Here is a 20581-nt window from a genome sequence, read left to right as displayed (position 1 = left end):
TTCTACACGTACATAAATCGAGCGTTCCTTTTGGATGGGTAGTAAAATCAAATCCAGCTAGGGGCATATTACTGAACCTACAGATAAACATCGGCTGTACAACATGCGCAAGCCTTCGCTGTGACTCGAAACACTCTTAAACTCGGATTTGCATCAGTCTTCCTCCAAAGGCGTTAAGGTATTTCAGCACTCAGGCTCAATTCTCCATCTGGTTCTCATCCTACGAATTTGTATTTCATCCAAAGAACAAATAAAATGAGCGAGTGTCGATGTCAGTCGTAAAGGCAGTACGTGTGTGTGTCGATGATGTACGTATTTGATTAATTTTAAATTTTGGAGTTAAGTGAAAAGAGCCTATGCTACAATGAGTCGGGAATGTCAGGTTTAGGAAACAGTAAGGGCTCTTCCATTTATTCGCAGTTGCTTTCACGAGTTGTATCCACACTTTTTTCGGGTTGTGCTCTTGGCGCAGCAGAGAGTGTACATTGAAGCTCCATCAAAAAAATTGTCACCTCTCGTACTTGGTGCATATTCCCCCAATTAATTACATAAACTGTTTTCAAGCAATGTCGTATTCAAGTTTGAATGTCTCTTGGTCTCCTAACACGCCCGTATCTGATGAATATGTACACAAAAAGCAGCTTGTGAAGTTCAAATCCTGTGTGTGTAAAATGGCCTTATCCGTGTTTGCGAACATATGTATGTAAAAACCTTGAAACTTTTCTTGGGTAGTCGAATCAGTTCAACGAATGCGATGGGTGAACAGCTGATACATGTCGAACACGTACACACACAAAGTAAACAACTAATTCCTGTACTTAACGGGTCATTTGATTGTTTATAATAATTTTGAATTACTAGACTAAGGGTAGCTTGCGTTTGCAGCGCAGCGCAAATAAATGTTATGCTTTGAAACATCCATTTTTTAATGTATGTACATATGTATAAGAACATGAGGTAAAAAGTAGACATATTATATGGTATGTATGTATTTATAACTGTACATTTGTCTACAAATGTGTATGTATTTAGGGATTCTTCTTGTTGTTTAACTCAATACCCTTTGTAAGCTCAGTTAAGAAATATCGATTTCAAATTAAAAGTGAATATTTTAAAGAAAATTACATCAATACGTTTCAGTACCGAAGGTCTGTCGACATTAATGCAATTTTTATTAGTTTTGATAAATATTTACGAAAACAAAGTACAAATTGTTTAATGTAAATGACGCGTTTCCAATTATGTACATACACACATGCCTAATATTAAGTTTCAAGCTTTTATAGTTCCCGAGGTCTTCATACGGATAGACAGACGGACATACGAGTACATATGTTCAATGCCAGGTCGACTCTGCTAGTGATCCTGATCAGATATTCGAGTGTATATACATATATATATTTGTACAAAAGAGCATATAGTATATATACATATTAAAATATGTACATAACATGTAACTTGTAACTCTTAAGATCTAAAATATGTGCTTTGAATGGTTCCATAAAATTACAAAAATAGAAAACAAAAACATCTCTTAACGATTTAAAATCTAAAGATCGAACCTTCAATAAAATTAATAATTTCTGATAACTTTTATGACGAAAAATGATTATATTTTCAACTAAGAAATTAGAATGGCTACGGTTTACTCATTACTCTATCCAAATATTATTTTGCGTGCGAAAAGAGCATATAGGAAATCTATATATGTACATATTTATAGTTCTCTTCCCGGTAGACTAGCAGAATTTTCCAAAAGTGGTAAAAACAAAGTTTGTCATATCGAGCTGTATAACTCCAAAACAATATTTAATGATTTGAAAATAAATCAAAACGAAAAAAATGTTTATGTTGAAAAATTTCCAAAAGTCTTGTTTTGGGACAAAGTGTCGGATTTAAAAAAACCGTTTTCGACGCGTGTTTAAAAGAAGAACAACAGTGCTATCATATATCATTTTTAAATGTTTTGTTTTTAGTTTCATCGCTTCTCTCCCGAACCATATATATAATTGTCATGGTCCCTTTAGCCAATCCCTTTAGTTTTTACGTTACCTTTCGATTGGTACAATGCTCGTGTGTAAATTTGCCCGTGTATAAATGTATGTGTAGTAGTCGCCTTCGTACACTTCGTATCACGTATCACTTCATATCGAAAAGACATTAGAATAAGACTAATGTCTAAAGTCTTTTCACAAAAAATAGAACAAACACCATTACTCTACGATATTAATTATTAACTAACGGTGCCTAAATAGTGCCTTTTCTGAAATAAGTCTAAATACGTGTTGCAAGAAAATTTAGATTATCTTCTGAAGAACATTTTTCTTAGATTATTTCTAAACTCTATTAATTCATAAGGAAAATTTGGTTGACCGGACAAAATAAATGGTTATACTTTTAACTAGATGCTGGCAGGTTGAGGCACAAGGGTAGTGCGACTCATATTTAACGGCGGAAGGGGAAAGAAGTGTATCTATTTACCAAGCTTCGAGATTTTATACATAGGTGGTCTCGTAATGTCCGATTTGGGAAGCGGAGATGATGGCATCTCAGGATCAAGTAAGTGAGCCGCTTATCAATAAATATATATAACAACTTCAATATTTCAGAATATAATATTGCAAATATGGAAGGTTCCTCAAGTAGGAACGAGTTCGATTCTTCTGCAAAAGGTATAAATTGAAACATATATTATTTATAATATCTGAATATATCACTTTCTTTTCATTTCAGGAGGAAGCGGAGTAGAACAAGAATTGGCAACGAAAATGCTTCAAATACAATCTAAACGATTTTATTTGGATGTAAAACAAAACAGGAGAGGCCGTTTTATAAAGGTTGCAGAGGTAAACTAGAATTTTGTAGTAATTTCCGTTTGATAAAGAAAATTATTATTTTTTGGCTGATTACCCTTCAGAACGTTGGAATTTTATGTATAACAGATTTAATAATTGCAGATTGGCGCCGATGGTAGACGAAGCCAAATTTATTTGGCACTTTCAACTGCAGCCGAATTTCGTGATCATTTGTCCTCATTTAGCGATTACTATGCTTCTCTAGGTATTTACTGTTCTATTATTGTTTAATTTAATCAATAATTTTTTAAGTACGCACCTATTAAGAAAACAACTATTCTATTTACATTAAATTGTTCTTCTATTTGTTAAGAGTCTGCTGGTTAAACCCGCTACATGTAGAATAAACGTTTTTATACATTCCTTAAAAGAATAGCAAGTTATAGAAGTTAACGTTTTATATACACTCATAATGAAGCATGCAGGTTCTAATGGTTTTGGGCTTACTTTAAAAATTTTGCGGCCACAATTACTTTTATACTCGCTGCTTCTTGAATAAATGTCTGACTGTCCGTCAGTCTGTCCATCCCTATTAGATCTAGAATTCTGGGAGGAGATAAGCAGATTCTAGTGAAGCGTACGCTCTACTGCCACTGCATTACTTTGCCACTTACAATCGTTCAAACAGAAAAAATGTTTGAAGTATTTATGCTTGCGACCTTTGTGCTTTTTCCATATATAGGTTTCGAAGCACACATACGTTAGGTTATAACCAACAACCTATAGTCCAACAACACTAACACTTCTCGCAAGTGTTTTTTAATTTATAGACGATAGTTTAGGTATGTCCTGAATAATATTGGCATATCGAAAGAAAAAAAAATCTTCTATGGCACGACTAAATATCCAAACATTTGTTCAATATAAGGCCTGACAGTTTGTGGGACAATTTGCCACTCTGACAGTGGGTGGTCATGGAAATCATGGAATGTGTATGCCTATTGTTAACATTCGTGATTATATCTCTCTCGCGATCTGTTTAGACTCATTGCTCAGAATTGTTCTGAATTTGTAAAAGTGGCTGCCGTTTTGCCTAATAACTTGAAATCAACCAAACTGGTATTTTTACGGAATTTAGGTAAACTAATTTTTTTTAGAAAAATCAACTTTTAGGTTGAAAAGCATAACATTTTATTTTTTAGACCTTCTTAAGCTGTGGTAGCACAACTTGCTAAGGCTTAACCGCAAATTGCGTAGGCAATTTACAATTTATTGTAATCTTAGTAATAATCTTTCATATATCAAGCTTATCCCATATGTACAGTGGTACCACAGTATCCAGCGGAAAATCACTAGACTGCCACAGAGCCTTTCCAAAAATGAAAAAAAAACAAATCTGATTTTATTTTTTTAAGAGCTAGTTAAAAAATAAATTGTACACTTCAATTTAATATTTAATATTAAGTGACTCGATAACTCTAGCATCAGACAGACAATTTTCTTCGGAACTCACTAACTGGAGGCTATCAGCTGTTGAAAAGTGAACTTGTACATATTGAATTGGAATCGCCAAAACTTCGCACAAATTTTGCAAGCTGTTAGTTATCGAGGAGTTCCAGCGACAGAATCTTAGATGAAAAGTCATCTGATCCTTAGACAGATTAGACATAAAATTTTTTTTGCATATTTATCTATAATACTATCATAAACTATTAATTAAAAGAAAAATACAACAATCGCTATGAAAAAAGGAAGGAAAAAGTGGACTGTCTTGTATTTTTTTTGTTTGCTCTCCTGTCAACATAATTGTCTGTTTTGGAGGCGTTTTCGTTCTGCGGAAATTTAATAGGTGTTTTTGATATGTAATTAGTAAAATGCACCATGTTAATGCGGGTCTGTCATAAACTAAACTTTCTTTATGGAAAATATGATTAGTAGTGCTGTATCTTTCTTTAAACAAGACGAAAAGCACTAAGTTTTTTCACTCCCCACCAAATGGGGATGCCTTTTTACGAAACGGGTGAAAATATCGATTTTTTCAACCCGAATGCAGTGTGTGGGTCACTTTGATACAACATATCTTAGTAAATAATTTGGACACTACACAGGTCCACCAAACACTGACAATTTACCGGAAGATGGTAAACTTAAATCTGAAATGATGATAAAAGATTATCGAAGATATTACTTGGACTTAAAGGAAAATGCGCGTGGCCGATTTTTACGGGTAAAATTTTGACAGTTACCTATTTTCTTGTATAATGTTATAAACTGATTCTTTCTTCAGGTATCGCAAACAATAACAAGAGGGGGGCCTAGATCTCAAATCGCTTTACCGGCTCAAGGCATGATCGAGTTTCGTGATGCTCTTACAGATTTGTTAGAAGAGTTTGGAGCAAATGATGGAGGGTAAAGTATATCTAATATCAAATAACACTGTGCAAAAAAAGAAAACAGAATCCTCCCACAAAAGTGGTCTCTTAAGGATTTTGAGAAATAAAACCTCATAGTTGAAAAAATTTAGGTTTTTTATATAATAGACATATCGAAAATAGTTAATTAAATACTCTTTTATTTTTTCGAAATCAGAACATTTAAATGTTAGTGGTGCCAATATTATACCCATTACTCGTAGAGTTAAAGGGTATACTAGATTTGTTGAAAAGTATGTAACAGGCAGAAGGAAACGTTTCCGACCATATAAAGTACATATATTCTTGATCAGGATCAATAGCCGTGTCAATTTGGCCATGTCCGTCTGTCCGCATGAACGCCTCGATCTCAGGAACTACAAAAGCTAGAATGTTGAGATTAAGCAAACAGTTCCAGAGACTTAGACGCAGCGAAAGTTTGTTTCTTAATGTTGCCACGCCCACTCTGTTGATATTTGAAACAAAACTGTCACGGCCACACTTTTGAAAAATGTGACATCTTTTCATTTTGTTATATTTTTTGTATATTTCTATTAGTTTATCAAAAAACTTTTTGCCACGCCCACATCTACGCCCACAATCAGCCCAAATCTGTCACGCCTACACTTTTGTACAATGTGATATTTTTTCATTTTTAAATATATATTTTAAATTTCTATGAATTTGCCAAAAAAAAAAAAACGCCCTCTCCAACGTCCACAAACCGCCAGAAACTGTCACGCTTTTTGAAAAATTTTGTGATAGTTTTTCACTTTTTTATATATTGTTTCAATTTCTATAGATTTCTAAAATCGTATGAGCTTGTTTTTTTTTAGATAAACTCTTTTGACACTCCGTTTCTGAAGAAATAAAACCTAACTTCGGCAACCCGAAGCTAAATTTTTGAAACCCGTACCATTAAAAATATAATAACGTTCATGAGAGCAAACATGACAAAAAGGTACTGCACAATCTCTTTGACGCCAGAGAAATTTTCTTAAACAAAAGTCGGTATAGGAATTGACTATAATAATATATTTGACTGTTTGAAACAGTGGAATTTTATCATGCAAAATCAATTCAGAAATAATTCAATCAATTAAATACCTGTTACACAGCTAATATCTCCACTTATTAAATAGTAAAAATAGTAAATAAATAGTAAGAAAAATAGTAAAATATAAAATAACAGATTATTTTCTTAAGGCTTGTGAGCGTAAGAATGATCGTGACCAAGCATAACGGTAGAAATAGACAAATAATAAAATAAAAAAAAATCTGAAACTTTTTTTTAAAGCTCGCAATAATTACCAATCAACATTTTAAAATTTCTTCCTTTCGCTGAAACTAGCTGAGTAGCGCTTATCTGGGTTTTGAAGAACTCCGAATATAGCGTTTTACCTTATTTACTTTTAGTAAATATATGGTTATGCACTACATATATCCAATGACTATATAGCATCCCATTGCTATGAAAATGGTCGGACAGAATCTATTGTGACTAAATAGATCGATTGGAAAGCTATTAAAACTGTTGTACCAAATATTAATTATTACTATTTTCTTCAGCAGGTTTAAAGGAGATTTACCTGAAGAACGCCATATGAAGGTGGATAATAAAAATTTTTATTTTGATATCGGTCAAAATAATCGAGGAGTTTACATGCGAATAAGCGAAGTATAAGCAAAATATTTCTATATTTATATAAACCATTTTGATTTATTATATTATTTTCACGTATTTTAAAACTTTAAGGTTAAAAATAACTTCCGCACTTCAATAACTATTCCGGAGAAATGCTGGATACGCTTTCGAGATATTTTTAATGATTATTGCGACAAAATGAAAAAATCGTCCGACTCAATTACTGCCGAAATTAATTTACCGACATCGTCAAATAGTCTTAAATAAACAACATACCGTGATTTATGCCGTCATATAAAAAGGCGCAAAAAAATAATAAATGTCGATTGACCAACCAATATATGTTTGTAATGTCTGACATAACTAAACTCAAAGTCATGCGACTAATTAAGCTTAAATGACACACAAATATATTTATTTTGTAGCATTTAGCGACATATGTTTTAGTATTATATAATTTTGTAATGAAAGAACATAAATTAGTTAGAGTTACATTAGAGAAAATTAAATCCCAACATCTATTATTAATTATATTGTCCTCCTTTGGCTGAAAGTTCGCCTTTTACTTAGTACAAGTAATTTTTAATTTATTCATTGAATTATATGCTTTCCGCTTACAAGTGGTAATTGGAACAGCCTTTTTTACCTTCTCTGCCTTCGGAGCTTGCAAAATATTCCCGTCAACAGATTTATATTTGTCACAGCTTTTTAATGTAATATTATTTTAATTTAACTGAAATGAGGAACAAAATTAATTTTCTTTCTAAATTTTGTATGCAATGACCTCTTTTTTCATTTGAAATTAAAATCAAAATTAAAAATTCAAGTACCAATACACGGAGTAAACGGAAAAATAGGAGAACTAGTCAGTAACAATTTAATCAAAACACTTTAATCATTTTCAATTGAACATTACATTGTTATTATATTAGTTAAAATACAACTGAAACTTACTTTTAAATTAAAATTTATTATTTGTGCCACGAAAAGTACTTTTAATTATATGTATTCCTAAAGTTGATGGGTTATGCCAAAATGAATTCATGTTGATGTAATTTGAAACATCTTTAACAAGTTTACAAAATTGTTAAAACGTCTAGAAATAATATGTTATATATTATAATAGAAATTAACGTAACTGCTAAACGCGTTTTTAAAACAAAAGTTTCATGTGATCACGTAGAATAAAAACTTACTAAGTACGATGAACATGCATAGCAAAATTACAACATAGATCGAAAGCGCAAAACAAGCACCTACCGGATAAATTTCCCTAAAGGAATATCGTGTACAGATTGGGTATACTAAGTAATAAATTAGTACTACTAATTATTTAGTATTGAAAGCTATCAGAATTTGGGTTCAATGAAATTTATTCGCTCTCACCATCTATGTTTCTATTAATATAAATGAGAGCTAATTCACTAGAAAAAAAATAAAAAAAAATTTATTATAATAATATTGAAACTAAAGCATCCGAAGAAGTCCTACAAATTTCCTTACTAGAGTCGATATTAATCTGACTATAAACACAAAACCTTTATAATTATCGGGCAAATGTAAGCGGCAATATGTTACAGAAGATTCAACATAATAGTTAAATATAAAACGTGGGTTTATCTTAAATGTTGTTTGGCCAGAATACAAGTATTTTAAGAGTTTTGTGAATATAACATTGAAATAAAGTTGAATTTTAACAAATTTATAATTTTGTATTTTACCACCATCGAGAATGTTTGAACGGCGCTGTATTGAAAGTCTGCTGAAATAGACCGATCGATACAATTGGTGCTCTTTATTCGAAGGCATCTAAAATTTTTTGGATTGTTATTCATCTTAGCATTCGATTTAGAGACGCAAAATTACGGCCTGAAAAAAATTAGAATCCAATATTGTACATTAAGGTCGAAATTTGTATGAGTAACATTTTTTTCTCAGTTTAATAGTTTTTAGTAAAATACTTTTTTTTCTGTGAAATGTTCTAATTTGTTTCTCTTTGTTTCACTCGTTTTCATCGGATGCTTCGTCACTATGTGGACTGCCGTCAAACAATAAACCATCGTCTCTTAAGCAAAACATAATTTTTATTACCCAATTTAACCTTATTGTCACAGTGGATGCCATTCTACGTAGAGAGAAGAACACAAGGAAAGTGTATGTACTATATAAAATCGAAAAAATTTAAATCCGCTGTATTTTCCAATCATACTGATAAGATACTGATAACTTTGACAAAAAAAACACTACCAAATTTCTTAAAGTTTAAATAAATACAAACATTTTTCGAAAATGTGGCGCATCCTAGTCGTTACTTGAATATGGATGCTAGATTACAGTGGAAACGTATACTTGGACCTGTTACATACCCTACGAGTAATTGAAAAACATAAGATTTATTTGATTTTGAACGTATTTATACTTATAAGCAGTTTCGTACAGAGAAGGGTGTATATTCTCCAAAATAATTATCGGTCTATCTCCCCAAATACGACATCCAAAGTTCCAATTATTGCAACGACGTCGGCTAGCATGTGCTGCTTTCCAATCTTCTCTAAAGCTGCCAAGTGAGCAAACCCTGGAGCTTTGATTTTACAGCGGTATGGACGACTTGACCCATCTGATATAAGGTAAACGCCAAACTCGCCCTTCGGAGCTTCTATTGCCGTGTATGTTGCCCCGGGTGGAACTTGATACCCTTGGGTAAATAACTTGAAGTGGTGAATAAGTGCCTCCATGGATGTCTTCATTTCGGACCGTGATGGCGGAGCCACCTTGGCATCGTCCGACTTGATTTCTCCAGCAGGCATTTGGTTTAGGCATTGATCAATTATTCGTAAGGACTGGCGCATCTCCTCGACCCGGCAGAGATATCGGTCATAACAGTCGCCCTTTGTGCCGATGGGAACATCAAAGTCTACCAAATGATAGGCATCATACGGCTGCTGTTTTCGAAGATCCCATTTTATGCCAGAACCACGCAACATAACTCCACTGAAGCCATAGTTCAAAGCTTCTTCTGCCGTTACGATCCCAATGTCCTCGGTCCGCTGCACCCAGATTCGATTTGTAGTCAACACATCCTCCACTTCGTCCAACCGCTCGGCAAACTTTGATGCAAACTCATAGATATCGTCCATCAGGCCAAGAGGCATATCCTGTCATACAAAGTAAGACAATTATATTATTTTTCAATGTGTGTGCGAATGCATTACCAATGACACTCCACCAGGACGTATGTAGGCAGCATGCATCCTGGCACCAGAAACGCGCTCATAAAATTCCATCATTTTTTCTCGCTCCTCAAAAAGCCAAAAAAATGGGGTTAGAGCACCAACATCTAAGGCGTGTGTTCCGACGGCCATAATGTGATTCAGGATCCGTGTAATCTCGGCAAAAAGAGCTGCGGAAAATAATATTAAAAAAACAGCAAAAGGTATTATTTTTATTAAGGTAAATTCGTCTAGCTAGAGATCTTCAAACCGTATGAAAGATAATAGGTTCGTCTTCTTAATGGAATTTGTGGTAAGGCTGTAATTAGTGGTGGTATGAGAGCTACAAGTCAGTTGGAACGTAGCTTTTCGTAGTTTTTTATAAATTACTTCCCTTCATATCCTTGCGTATTATTCTACCTTCGAAATATGTGTGCATATGGTTTCACAGTGTTTTGTTTTTCTTTTTGACAGAGCAAAGCCTACGTGAACATTTTGCTTTCTTTCAATAGCCAAAATAATCCTTTCACTTTTTTGCGCTTACTTACCCTAAAATGTTTTTAATTGCCTTCGATTTAAGAATAAAGACATTTTTATAAAAAATCTAATCACATTATTGTAAATCACAAATTGTAAACTATTTTTTTATGTAATAAATCAGTAAGTGGCAGTTAAAAAATTGCGTAGCAATTCAAAATTCTAAACTTTAAAAAAACTATTTAAATCGAGTCGCAGAAACCTTGAATTTACCGACTACTGGATGACTACACAGCCTAGAGAGTTAGCAAATTATGCTTACTTCGAATATACTTGGCACGAAGAGGCACGTCGATATTGAGGAGCTTTTCGACAGCCAGCGAGTAGCATTGCTCATTGCACATCATGGAGACATAGTCAAGACGGTCAAAATACGGCAATGCCTGGGTGTATGTCTTGTACTCTATGAGCTTTTCCGTGCCACGGTGCAGCAGCCCAATATGAGGATCGGCACGCATAACGGTCTGCAATAACAGAGGTTTTAATTTTAATTAAGCCAGTGGTCGATGAACAGCTTAAACCTCTCCATCCAGCTCCAGCACAAGACGAAGGACTCCGTGGGCGGCAGGATGTTGTGGGCCGAAGTTCAAGGTCAGATTACGCACCGACTTCTCGACTGGCGTTACCTTGCCTAGTGGAGAGGGTAAATCAAACGATTAGTTTAATGCTTCATTTAAGATAGGGTTACCAACTATTCCATGGTGGCACTTTCCAGAGCGATGTGACCTCGTCTGGATACATCACCGGGCCGCTGAACTGCTTCATAAACTCAGGGTCTGGATACCATTTTGCAGCTCCCCGACGCGTCTCCTGAGAACTAAACACCGAGTTTCCAATAGGACCCGGGATATTAAATGTACATTACAAAAATAATTGGTTTATTCGAATTATGTAAGCATCTAATATTTACGTTAACGCGGTCGATCCTGCTGCAACAAGTTGTGGCCGCAGCCTCAAGTGGGAAAGTCCCGGAATCAAGGTCCGCCTCATAATATTGGCCATCCTAATTCCTCTTTATATGTTTCTAAAATAATAATTCAGGAAGCTAATAAAACCGAGGAACTGTCCGCAATCGCAATTCTATAAAAAAATATCGAACATCAGTTTATAACAGCGAATCAGGTGATACTTATAGAGTATTTACACCGAACACATATCGCTGGTTGTTGCTTCATGAATATTAGGTCCAAAACAAATTAATTTCTTAATATATATTACACACTCTTTCTCAAAATTGTTCTTTTACCCAAATTTTATTTATTGTACAAAACAAGGGGCGTGACTATTTTTTTGAAGAACAGAATTTTACATCATCGCATGAAAAGTTAAATTATTCTTAATTTCAAATTATGTTTAGGATTTATTTTTAAATCAACTAGGAACTCACACAATGGTCATGATACCATAAATTATAAATAAAATCCTTAAATAATTGATTCGTCGTAGTTAGAGAGTTGTCTATTAATATGATACAATCTTTACTGTAAGTAGCATACATCTTTTTTTTTAATTAAATATTATATTCCAATTTTTCGGTTTCTGAATTTAACAAAATTTCTATGTTCAGGCCTCTGTTATATAACGGAAACAAACCTAACTTATATCATAAGCTTATACGGGCCTTAGGGTCAAAATCGGTATCGATTGATTTGTAAAACTATCGATGCGCCTTACTTTCTAGATACATCGAAAGATAGAGTAAACATCGTTTTATTTTCCAGCTCTAAACAAGTTTTTTTTTATAATAGCTCTAGCTCTCCATTATTTATATAAATAATTCTTGTATGTAGACCAAGTGTAAAAAAAACTGTAATTTAAATGAGCTGTTTTCGAGTTTTTTTTTCTTCAGACAAAAACCTGTTTGGAACCATTTTTAACCATGTGAAAATGTAATTTTGAAATAGATTTTCCAAAAGAGGAATATATTTATATGGTCGTGTTTGTTTGTCAATTATCATTATACTAACATATTTGTACCAGTTTGTTAAACGTATTAAAAAAGAATGTTTTCCCGAAAGTAAGATTGGTGTATATATAGAGTTTATACCGTCTCCTCTGGGAGTGTGTCGTCACTGTGTATGTATACAGAAAAGTCTTTGGTGTATACATACATGTGCAATTGTATACATATGCTATTGTGATGTTTTATCACTTGAACGTACAACTTTTAAGGAATATGATTGTACGGTTATAAATTGAATGTCATAAACTACCGTTCCCCTTTATAAGTCAAGTTTACCCAAGTCAAGTTGATCGTGTTATGTCTATGCATGTAAATAAATATTTCTAATATTACCAAAACTATTCTGTATAGCAAATGTACATACATATATTAATGATTGCTATCCCACGATGAATTGATTATTGGTTGCTGGCCTCATTAAATAAGTCGTTTCTCAAGTCGAAGAACTTCCAAAAATCTCGTAATAATACATCCCCGTGGTAGGGATCCCCAGCGTCCCGTATGATGAATATATGTATATACATATAACTATTCTTGATCAGCATCAACAGCTTTTTTCCTCGATTTCCGGCAAATGCAAGGCAATTGCAATACATTTTCATTGACATATAGCACTTTTTTTTAGCTTAAGTCGTTTAGAATTTTGGATAAAACGACAATTTCTTACGGATGGACTAATAATGGGAAAATTTCAATTAAAGTATTGTTTTTATGTTTTTTATTTCACCAAAGTATGAACTAGATTGTAAAGGATAATTTAGGTTCCAAAGGTTGCGTTACATTTTCTGTTAACTTTCTTAGGCATTTCTTATATACCAATGCTGAATAATAGTTTTATAAATAATAAGTGACAAAGGCTCCCCAACATACAAAAGTTATAATATTTAACTCTTGTGCCGAAACATTATAATGCACCTTACTCTATAAACACACTACATAAAATTGAGTCTTTCACAAGAAACTGTATATACTTTGCGGATACCGCATATAAGTCTTTTGGTGCGCTTTATCACAACTTGGACTGCCGTACAAAGTGATAAAATCTTATTGCAGGTTACACTAGTTTGAGCATTTTAATTGAGCGTTTAGGCGAGCATTGCCGCGAATTCCCGATTGGCTACAACTTTTTGAAAAAATATTTATTTTATTGGTTGCAGATGGAGCAAGACACATTGGTGTGGAACGACACGGATGTAGCTGTAGCCAGTCAACATATTCTTAATTCGGAGGCTTATTGTATAATATATCGAGACATTCAGTAAGGAAGCTACTAACGATCTAACATCGAAAACATTGCCAGCGGTATGCAAGAACGATCAAAGGAGCTACGTCTTACTGTTTCCTGGACCCAGTCAAAGTCTCAGATTCATGACAGTTATAAACGTCGGAGTATGTTGGCATGTAAGAGAAGCCTAACTACCAGTAAAGTGCTTGAAGACTCACATCCACCGCTCTTAGTAGCTTTCCCCAATTGCAACACTCATCGACAGCAGCAACACAAGGAGAAACATAAAGTTCAGCTATACTCTGGAAAACCCTTAAGCATTAAGCTGTACGTGCCAGGAAGTATTGAGAGTATACCGAGAATTCGGCATAAGACGCTTACGACGACGAATAAACAACAACCAGCTATGCATCGAAAGTCTAAGAGCAAAAGCAAGTTCCAAGCCTTCAACGACCTTACGCCGCTTTATTCATCAAGTGAAAGTCAACCATCCGCGAAGCATTCATCTGCACTGGTGGAAGCAGGGATAGAATCAAAGACATCACGTCATTTTCTTGGTAAAAAGAGGATTAAGAACAGAAACAGCTTGTTATCTTCGTCCCAGCCCTCACCGGTGAGATGCAAAATGATGATTCCATTTCCAACATTTGGGGCCACATCCTTTGTTACGTTGCTCACTTTAATTTGTATGGAAACGGTTCTGCTCTCCACCATGTCCAGTTGCGCTAAGACTTTTTACATGCATTGGAACACATCAAACAGCATGTAAGTACACAAATATAGTTGTATACTTAAACAGACGGTATTTTAATTTTATTGAAATTAAGTGTATTTTTGTTGCCCTATAAATGTATTATGTTTTAAGACATTACAACTATGGCTTTCCAAAGTTATATTTTAGCGCTTAAGTGGAGAAAAGTAAAAAGAGTAACATTTTTTCGTATAGGGGATTTGTCAATTCAAATAAAATTGATTTTTATCAATAATTAATCATCTGGCTAATAATGTATTGATAAATTCTTTTTTTCAGAATGTACTAGATTCGTTGAGAAGTATTTAACATGTACAATAAAGTGTTGTCGACCTTATAAAGTATATGTATATTCTTACTATGAACGTTTGTATATTTATCAATCCGTCAGTATAAACGTCCAGGTTTTGGGAACTTTAAGAGCTAGATAGTTAGGACAACGACATTAGAATAAGTAGTTGTGTAACGCCATACAATTTTTTGCACTCGATTTATTTGTGCTGGCTCCAGGCTCTCGAATGTGGGCGGGCTCGCGTATGCTCAGGTATTCTAAATTTAACAAAATATGCTCTTTACTTCAGAAGGTTATAGAAATAGTAATAGGTAAATAAGGTAGAGTATTCAGCTTTCGACGTTGAAAATATATTTTGTTAGGTGCTTATGTCCGCTGGTTCTGCGTCAAGAATTAAATTTTTCAATAAACAGGTTGCATATTTGAATTTATTTTATAAATATTAATTGTGAAATACGAATTACTTTTATAAAATATATTTCATTTTTTTTTTAAATATATGTAAATTTACCATAATAATTTCTTTTTGCCTGTGAAGTTTTTTTTTAATTATTTAGTATATTTATTAGTACAAATTAGTATTATAAAAGTTACTAGTACAAGTAAGCTGAAATTCCTAAGGAACATTAAATATCACTGGAATAGTATGTATATATTGTCTTGATGGTTTGATCCAAACTACTGCAGCTAAATTTTGAGTCGTCAAAAATATATGTATTTTAGGATCAAGAAAATAACTTTTTCTTTTTAACTAGTAAGTTAACCAGGATCCCCTTGAAAATATTTTTGCGTGCATTCGAGCAAAAGTTGGTAACTGTAGAAATTCACTAGTTAACGAATTTAATATAATAATTGCCAATCTAATATACCTACACATTTTGAAATTGTCACAAAAGTCGAATTGCGAATCAGATGAATATTTAATTTTCAGAAATTGTACAAGGCAATTAGAGGTACTTTGATCAAAATATGTATGATTTTTTGTGCCTGATTTACCTATTGAATTAACTTCGAGTACATCTTTTGTTGGATATATTGCTAAGGGATCCATCCAGTTGCGATAAATGTAGATCGTTAATCTTAACAGAAATCGAGCTCTATCAGAGCTTTTCATACATGAGAAATACTACACGATAGAATCGGACTTGGAAAACTAAAGGCACCATGATAGTTTTTTTTAATATCTTTAAGATATACATTAAAGTTTTTGAAAACATTTTTAAAAATAATAACAACTCTGCAGAGCAATGCATTAAGTGCACGAATAAAAGTGGCGATTTCTCATTATGGTTTCACTTAAATAATGAATGTTATGTGCATAAATTAATCTTTTAAACAAACTTATAAAAGTTTTACTTTTGAAGCCTTGCAAGTGGACTGTGATAGCTGATAGAAAAAAGATACGAAAAAGATAAGAAAAGATAAAAGATTATGCTCTCAATTTTAAGCGAGAGCAATTATTGCCGTCACCAAAAAAGTGGCTACATAGTGAAAAACCAATGTATCTTGTTATTCTAATGTCTTCGGTTGGGAGTAGTATGAACGAGGAGGCTCGGAAACCATAAAACCTAGAAAAGATTTTAGAGACTTAGACGCAGAAGATGCCCAACGCAAGGTCCTCTATTACCTGAGTAACGAGTTGTTTGATATTATTTTGTATTCCAAAAGTTTTATAAGCTTAAGACTGAAATAGAAATCGAATTAAATTTTAAAAATTTACAAAAAGTACCAATCAAAATTATATTTTACCTATAAATTCCACAAATTATGTAAAAAAAAACCGTGATGCCGTGATACACCATAAAGCACATAGCGTTTAGCACAATTTCATAGCCAAGGCATTAAGAAACTTTAACAAAAGTTAAACAGTTAAGTCTAGTCTAGATAGGAAGATGATACTGACCCATTTTCAAAATGTTAATTTTCGAATTTGTACTAAACTGAAACTAATGGACCATAAGTTCTTATTTCGTTTTGCACTTATGTAATTGAAAACCGTTATCTGCCTTTCCCTGGAAAACAAATTTAATTTCATTACATTTTCTTATCCACAGATTTCGGATTGATAACACTGATCATATTATCGATGTTAATAAAGGCAATCTTGCGTTTGAGTTCGACCAGGTTCATATAATATGCCCAGTATATGAGCCAGGGACTTTTGAGAACGAAACTGAAAAATATATAATTTACAATGTGTCTAAAGTGGAGTATGAAACTTGTCGCATAACAAATGCAGATCCGCGAGTAATAGCTATATGTGATAAACCTCAGAAATTAATGTTTTTTACAATAACTTTCCGGCCATTTACACCGCAGCCAGGTGGCTTGGAGTTCCTACCTGGAAATGATTATTACTTTATTTGTGAGTTCGTTTTTGATTCCTCCATTTAAATATAATACTATTTTTACTGTTTATTTAGCAACTTCATCTAAGGATGATTTATATCGAAGAATTGGAGGTCGATGCTCTACAAATAACATGAAAGTAGTCTTTAAAGTGTGTTGTGGCCCCGAGGACAAGAACAAAACCACGGTGATAAACAATTCCAAATCTGGTACAGACACTGGAGGAGTGATCAACGTCAATATAGCGAAAAATGATGATAGTCATGTTAATAGCCAGGGCAATAACATAGCTATTGGAAACAACATTGGTATAAATGGAGGCCTAATTTTAGGAGGACCTCCGTCAGCAGGAATGCCAATTAATCCACTCAACGGAAATAGCAATTTAAATGGCATACCAACTACTATTAATTCAAACATTGATCAGTTTAATCGGATACCAATCCAGCCAAACATAATCGGTAATCATGTAGGGACTAATGCCGGTGGAACTGCAATTGTTGGTGGTGGAGGGATTATATTAACTCCTGGCCATGGTCATGGCAACATTAATATGCTGCAACCAGGACGAGGTGGAATGAATGGAGCATACCCCGGACATCACCACATTCAAACTGGAATACGGATAAACAATGTGCCCACGCAACACAGCTATCCATCCCATAAGGGTAATGCTAACAGTAATATTAACGGAAACGGTACGTAATGGCATTTAGCACAAGAAAGAAAACAAATTATGAAGCATACAGGCAAAAAGTACTCCTAGGTACTTTTTTCCAGTTGTGTTTATACCCGTTACTCGTAGAGTAAAAGAGAAGAAGGAAGCGTTTCCGACCATATAAAGTATATATATTGATCAGGATCTATAGGCAAGTCGACCGGCCCGCCTGTCCGTATGAACGCTTCGATCTCAGGAACTACAAAAGCTAGAATGTTGAGATTAAGTCCAACGACTTAGACGCAGCGCAAATTTGTTTCCAAATGTTGCCATGCCCACTCTAACGCCCACAAACCGCTCAAAACTGTCACGGCCACATTTGAAAAATGTGATATTTTTTCATTTTTTATATATTTTGTAAATTTCTACAAATTTGCCAAAAAAAACTTTTTGCCACGCCCACTCCAATTTTTTAAGTTTCTCTTCATTTTAATATTTTTTCCCCAGTTTCTACCGGATATTCCAGAAAATTTTTAAATTTCTCGTTTGCACTTCCACTAACTGAGTAAGCAAGATTCGTAAAGGCCGTATTAAAGTTGGTTTAATAGGAATTCCCCAACCTTTTTGTGATGCAATTAAATTATTTACAAAAGAACAAACTTATCCTTTATTATCTAATTATTTAAGATATTAAATTTCTCCTTGTTTTTATATATAATAAATATTTTCAGATGACCACCATCATTACAACAAACATCCCAACGAGGTTGTAAAAAATGAAGAGCTGACATATAATAGTGGCACAGCGACATCGGATGGTCACATTTTCGCTTTATGGATCTGGATCTTAACAATTTTCCCACTGCCATCTATTCAATCTTGCCATTTGTCTGCATATTGGATGAACTCATCATTTTGTTTTAGCGTTTTTGCAATCCTTGGCATCCATTATCTTGTTCAAAGCACGTTGCAAACCACGTTTGCGATATAGGCCTGTTATGGTTGAAATCACTGCGACCTCTATAAATGGGATGTTTTGCCAGAAAGCAGATCTTTAAATATGACCCGTACATTTTTAATGAACATTCGATTTTGTGTTCCCCTGTTCAAATTTATTTTTAAGAATGCCAATATCACACAATATTATTTGTCTCTTCTCCGGCTATTGCTATATAAACAGTGATACAAGTAGTGGATTGGAGAGGTTGGAATCAAATGATATGCTTATTGATATTGATTTGGATATGTAATTGCAATTGATCGAGTTTCTGTGACTCACAATTTAAAATAATAGATCAGAAAGAAAGGAGAAAGGTGAAATAGAATTAATAAGTAAAGAAATTAAATATATCGAGTAAATTAAAACTTAGATTTAGTGGTTTAGATATAACTAATAATGCTTAAGAAAAGACGGAGGAGAGTAATGGTATTACGAAACAGAATAATACAAAAGGCCATTTGACACTGCCTAGCCACTGTGTCTTCTGTCCTCTCTTTTATTGTGTCCTTCTGGTTTTCCGAAAATACTTATAGCGGTATGTGTGGGACAGAAATATAATATATTCCCATTTATAACCAAAAATGGTAAAGCGTTGTAGCAATAACAAAATCATTGCAGCTATAGTTTTACCTGACTTCGTGACTGTCAGTTAAAATTATCATTCCGACTTTCTTGTTTTTTTTTTACCGACATACTGAAGGAAATTGTTAAAATATTCTAGAAGAAAGAATCGTATGGCTTTGGAATGGATTAATTCAATTACAGTTTCCCATTAAAAATCCCAATACTGTTTGAAAAAAAGTTATCCTGTACGAAGGATATTTTGACTGAAATTAATTAGCATCGCTGACTAAGAAAATACTTAGTAAATAAGACAAGTAATTTAAAGTAATTTAATTTTATTGCTAATTGCGGATTGCCACGCATAAGTATTGTAATTGTATAAGATCAAATGAAACGTATGTATGTCTTTCGTATATGCATCCATGTATATTTAAAATCGTGGTAGGTATTTTGAATATGGTAAAGGTGAAATTTGAAGAACTCAACTATAAGTTCTATGTTCTTTTTTGTTTTGTTTTATTTTATAATTCCTTTTCAATAATAAAATTTTATTTTGTAAATGAACGAAGCAGTATAGAGAAGTGATTCTTAACCTTAAATAAAGTATATATGTATATACATATAGCATTCACATACTTATATACAAGAAATGTTTAGGTGAAACGTTATAAACTTTGTAAATTTAAAATAACTTAACTAAAAATTACTAATATCGTAAAATCGTAAATTATTGAATATATATTAAGGCATCTTGTGCTACCTTTATGTGAAAAAGGTTACAATTTATATACATAGTCTATATATAGTAAACAATTTAATTATTTAGGCCGTGATTATGTGAGCGTGTCTATAATTTACTCGTATAAGCATGTGAGTAAAACGAAATTTGCCACAGTGAGTTCACTATTTACAAATTATAATTGAAGATAGGCAGAAACAAACATCTCATATTATATCGGTGGGGTGTGTTCTAAAACTGTGCTTTTGTCGCGACTAATTTAACACCTACATTGTGCATTACGTGTAAACTTCGTCGTGTTTGACCTGTTTTGCTTATTTTTTTGTTAGGCTGCTGGTTTACTTACTGCATTAAAGCCTTGAAGGTTCAATACATTTTGATAAATTTTCGGACAAATTATATTCTTATACTGCCACAGCAAAACCTGAACACTAAACCGAATT

At 33.4% G+C, this 20581-nt stretch overlaps 3 protein-coding genes across 20 annotated transcripts; 2 read left to right on the top strand and 1 right to left on the bottom strand.

The window, feature by feature from the left end:
• Positions 1-93: 93 nt before the first annotated feature.
• LOC113563688 (transcriptional activator protein Pur-alpha) lies at positions 94-8556 on the top strand. Of its 9 annotated transcripts, XM_026983320.1 has the most exons (10): positions 101-178; positions 246-308; positions 2406-2559; positions 2610-2672; positions 2734-2846; positions 2958-3060; positions 4904-5022; positions 5083-5204; positions 6776-6884; positions 6963-8556. In XM_026983320.1, exons 3-10 carry the CDS (start codon positions 2517-2519, stop codon positions 7116-7118), a joined length of 828 nt encoding a protein of 275 aa, XP_026839121.1. In that variant the 5' UTR covers positions 101-178; positions 246-308; positions 2406-2516; the 3' UTR covers positions 7119-8556. The 9 variants fall into 9 exon arrangements, with proteins under 9 accessions (XP_026839122.1, XP_026839121.1, XP_026839127.1 ...); XM_026983321.1 differs by lacking the exon at positions 246-308 and having other exon boundaries at positions 94-178; XM_026983326.1 differs by lacking the exon at positions 101-178 and having other exon boundaries at positions 190-308; positions 2506-2559.
• A 671-nt stretch (positions 8557-9227) lies between these two features.
• LOC6555859 (NADH-ubiquinone oxidoreductase 49 kDa subunit) lies at positions 9228-11681 on the bottom strand. The gene is made up of 6 exons (XM_001982686.3): positions 11508-11681; positions 11290-11414; positions 11119-11228; positions 10860-11061; positions 10064-10251; positions 9228-10006 (listed from the first exon to the last, which is right to left on the bottom strand). Exons 1-6 carry the CDS (start codon positions 11597-11599, stop codon positions 9317-9319), a joined length of 1407 nt encoding a protein of 468 aa, XP_001982722.1. The 5' UTR covers positions 11600-11681; the 3' UTR covers positions 9228-9316.
• A 530-nt stretch (positions 11682-12211) lies between these two features.
• LOC113563689 lies at positions 12212-19274 on the top strand. Of its 10 annotated transcripts, none has more exons than XM_026983230.1 (6): positions 12240-12486; positions 13718-13961; positions 14019-14550; positions 16883-17193; positions 17252-17875; positions 18567-19274. In XM_026983230.1, the coding sequence occupies exons 2-6, from the start codon at positions 13865-13867 to the stop codon at positions 18824-18826; spliced, it is 1824 nt and encodes a 607-aa protein (XP_026839031.1). In that variant the 5' UTR covers positions 12240-12486; positions 13718-13864; the 3' UTR covers positions 18827-19274. The 10 variants fall into 10 exon arrangements, with proteins under 10 accessions (XP_026839025.1, XP_026839031.1, XP_026839032.1 ...); XM_026983231.1 differs by having other exon boundaries at positions 12241-12486; positions 14022-14550; XM_026983224.1 differs by having other exon boundaries at positions 12212-12295; positions 13718-14550.
• Positions 19275-20581: the final 1307 nt, after the last annotated feature.

The sequence above is a fragment of the Drosophila erecta genome, unplaced genomic scaffold, assembly GCF_003286155.1.
Source record: "Drosophila erecta strain 14021-0224.00,06,07 unplaced genomic scaffold, DereRS2 tig00000294-arrow-arrow-pilon, whole genome shotgun sequence".
NCBI classification, from domain to species: domain Eukaryota; kingdom Metazoa; phylum Arthropoda; class Insecta; order Diptera; family Drosophilidae; genus Drosophila; species Drosophila erecta.
This window is presented reverse-complemented; position numbering and strand designations above follow the sequence as displayed.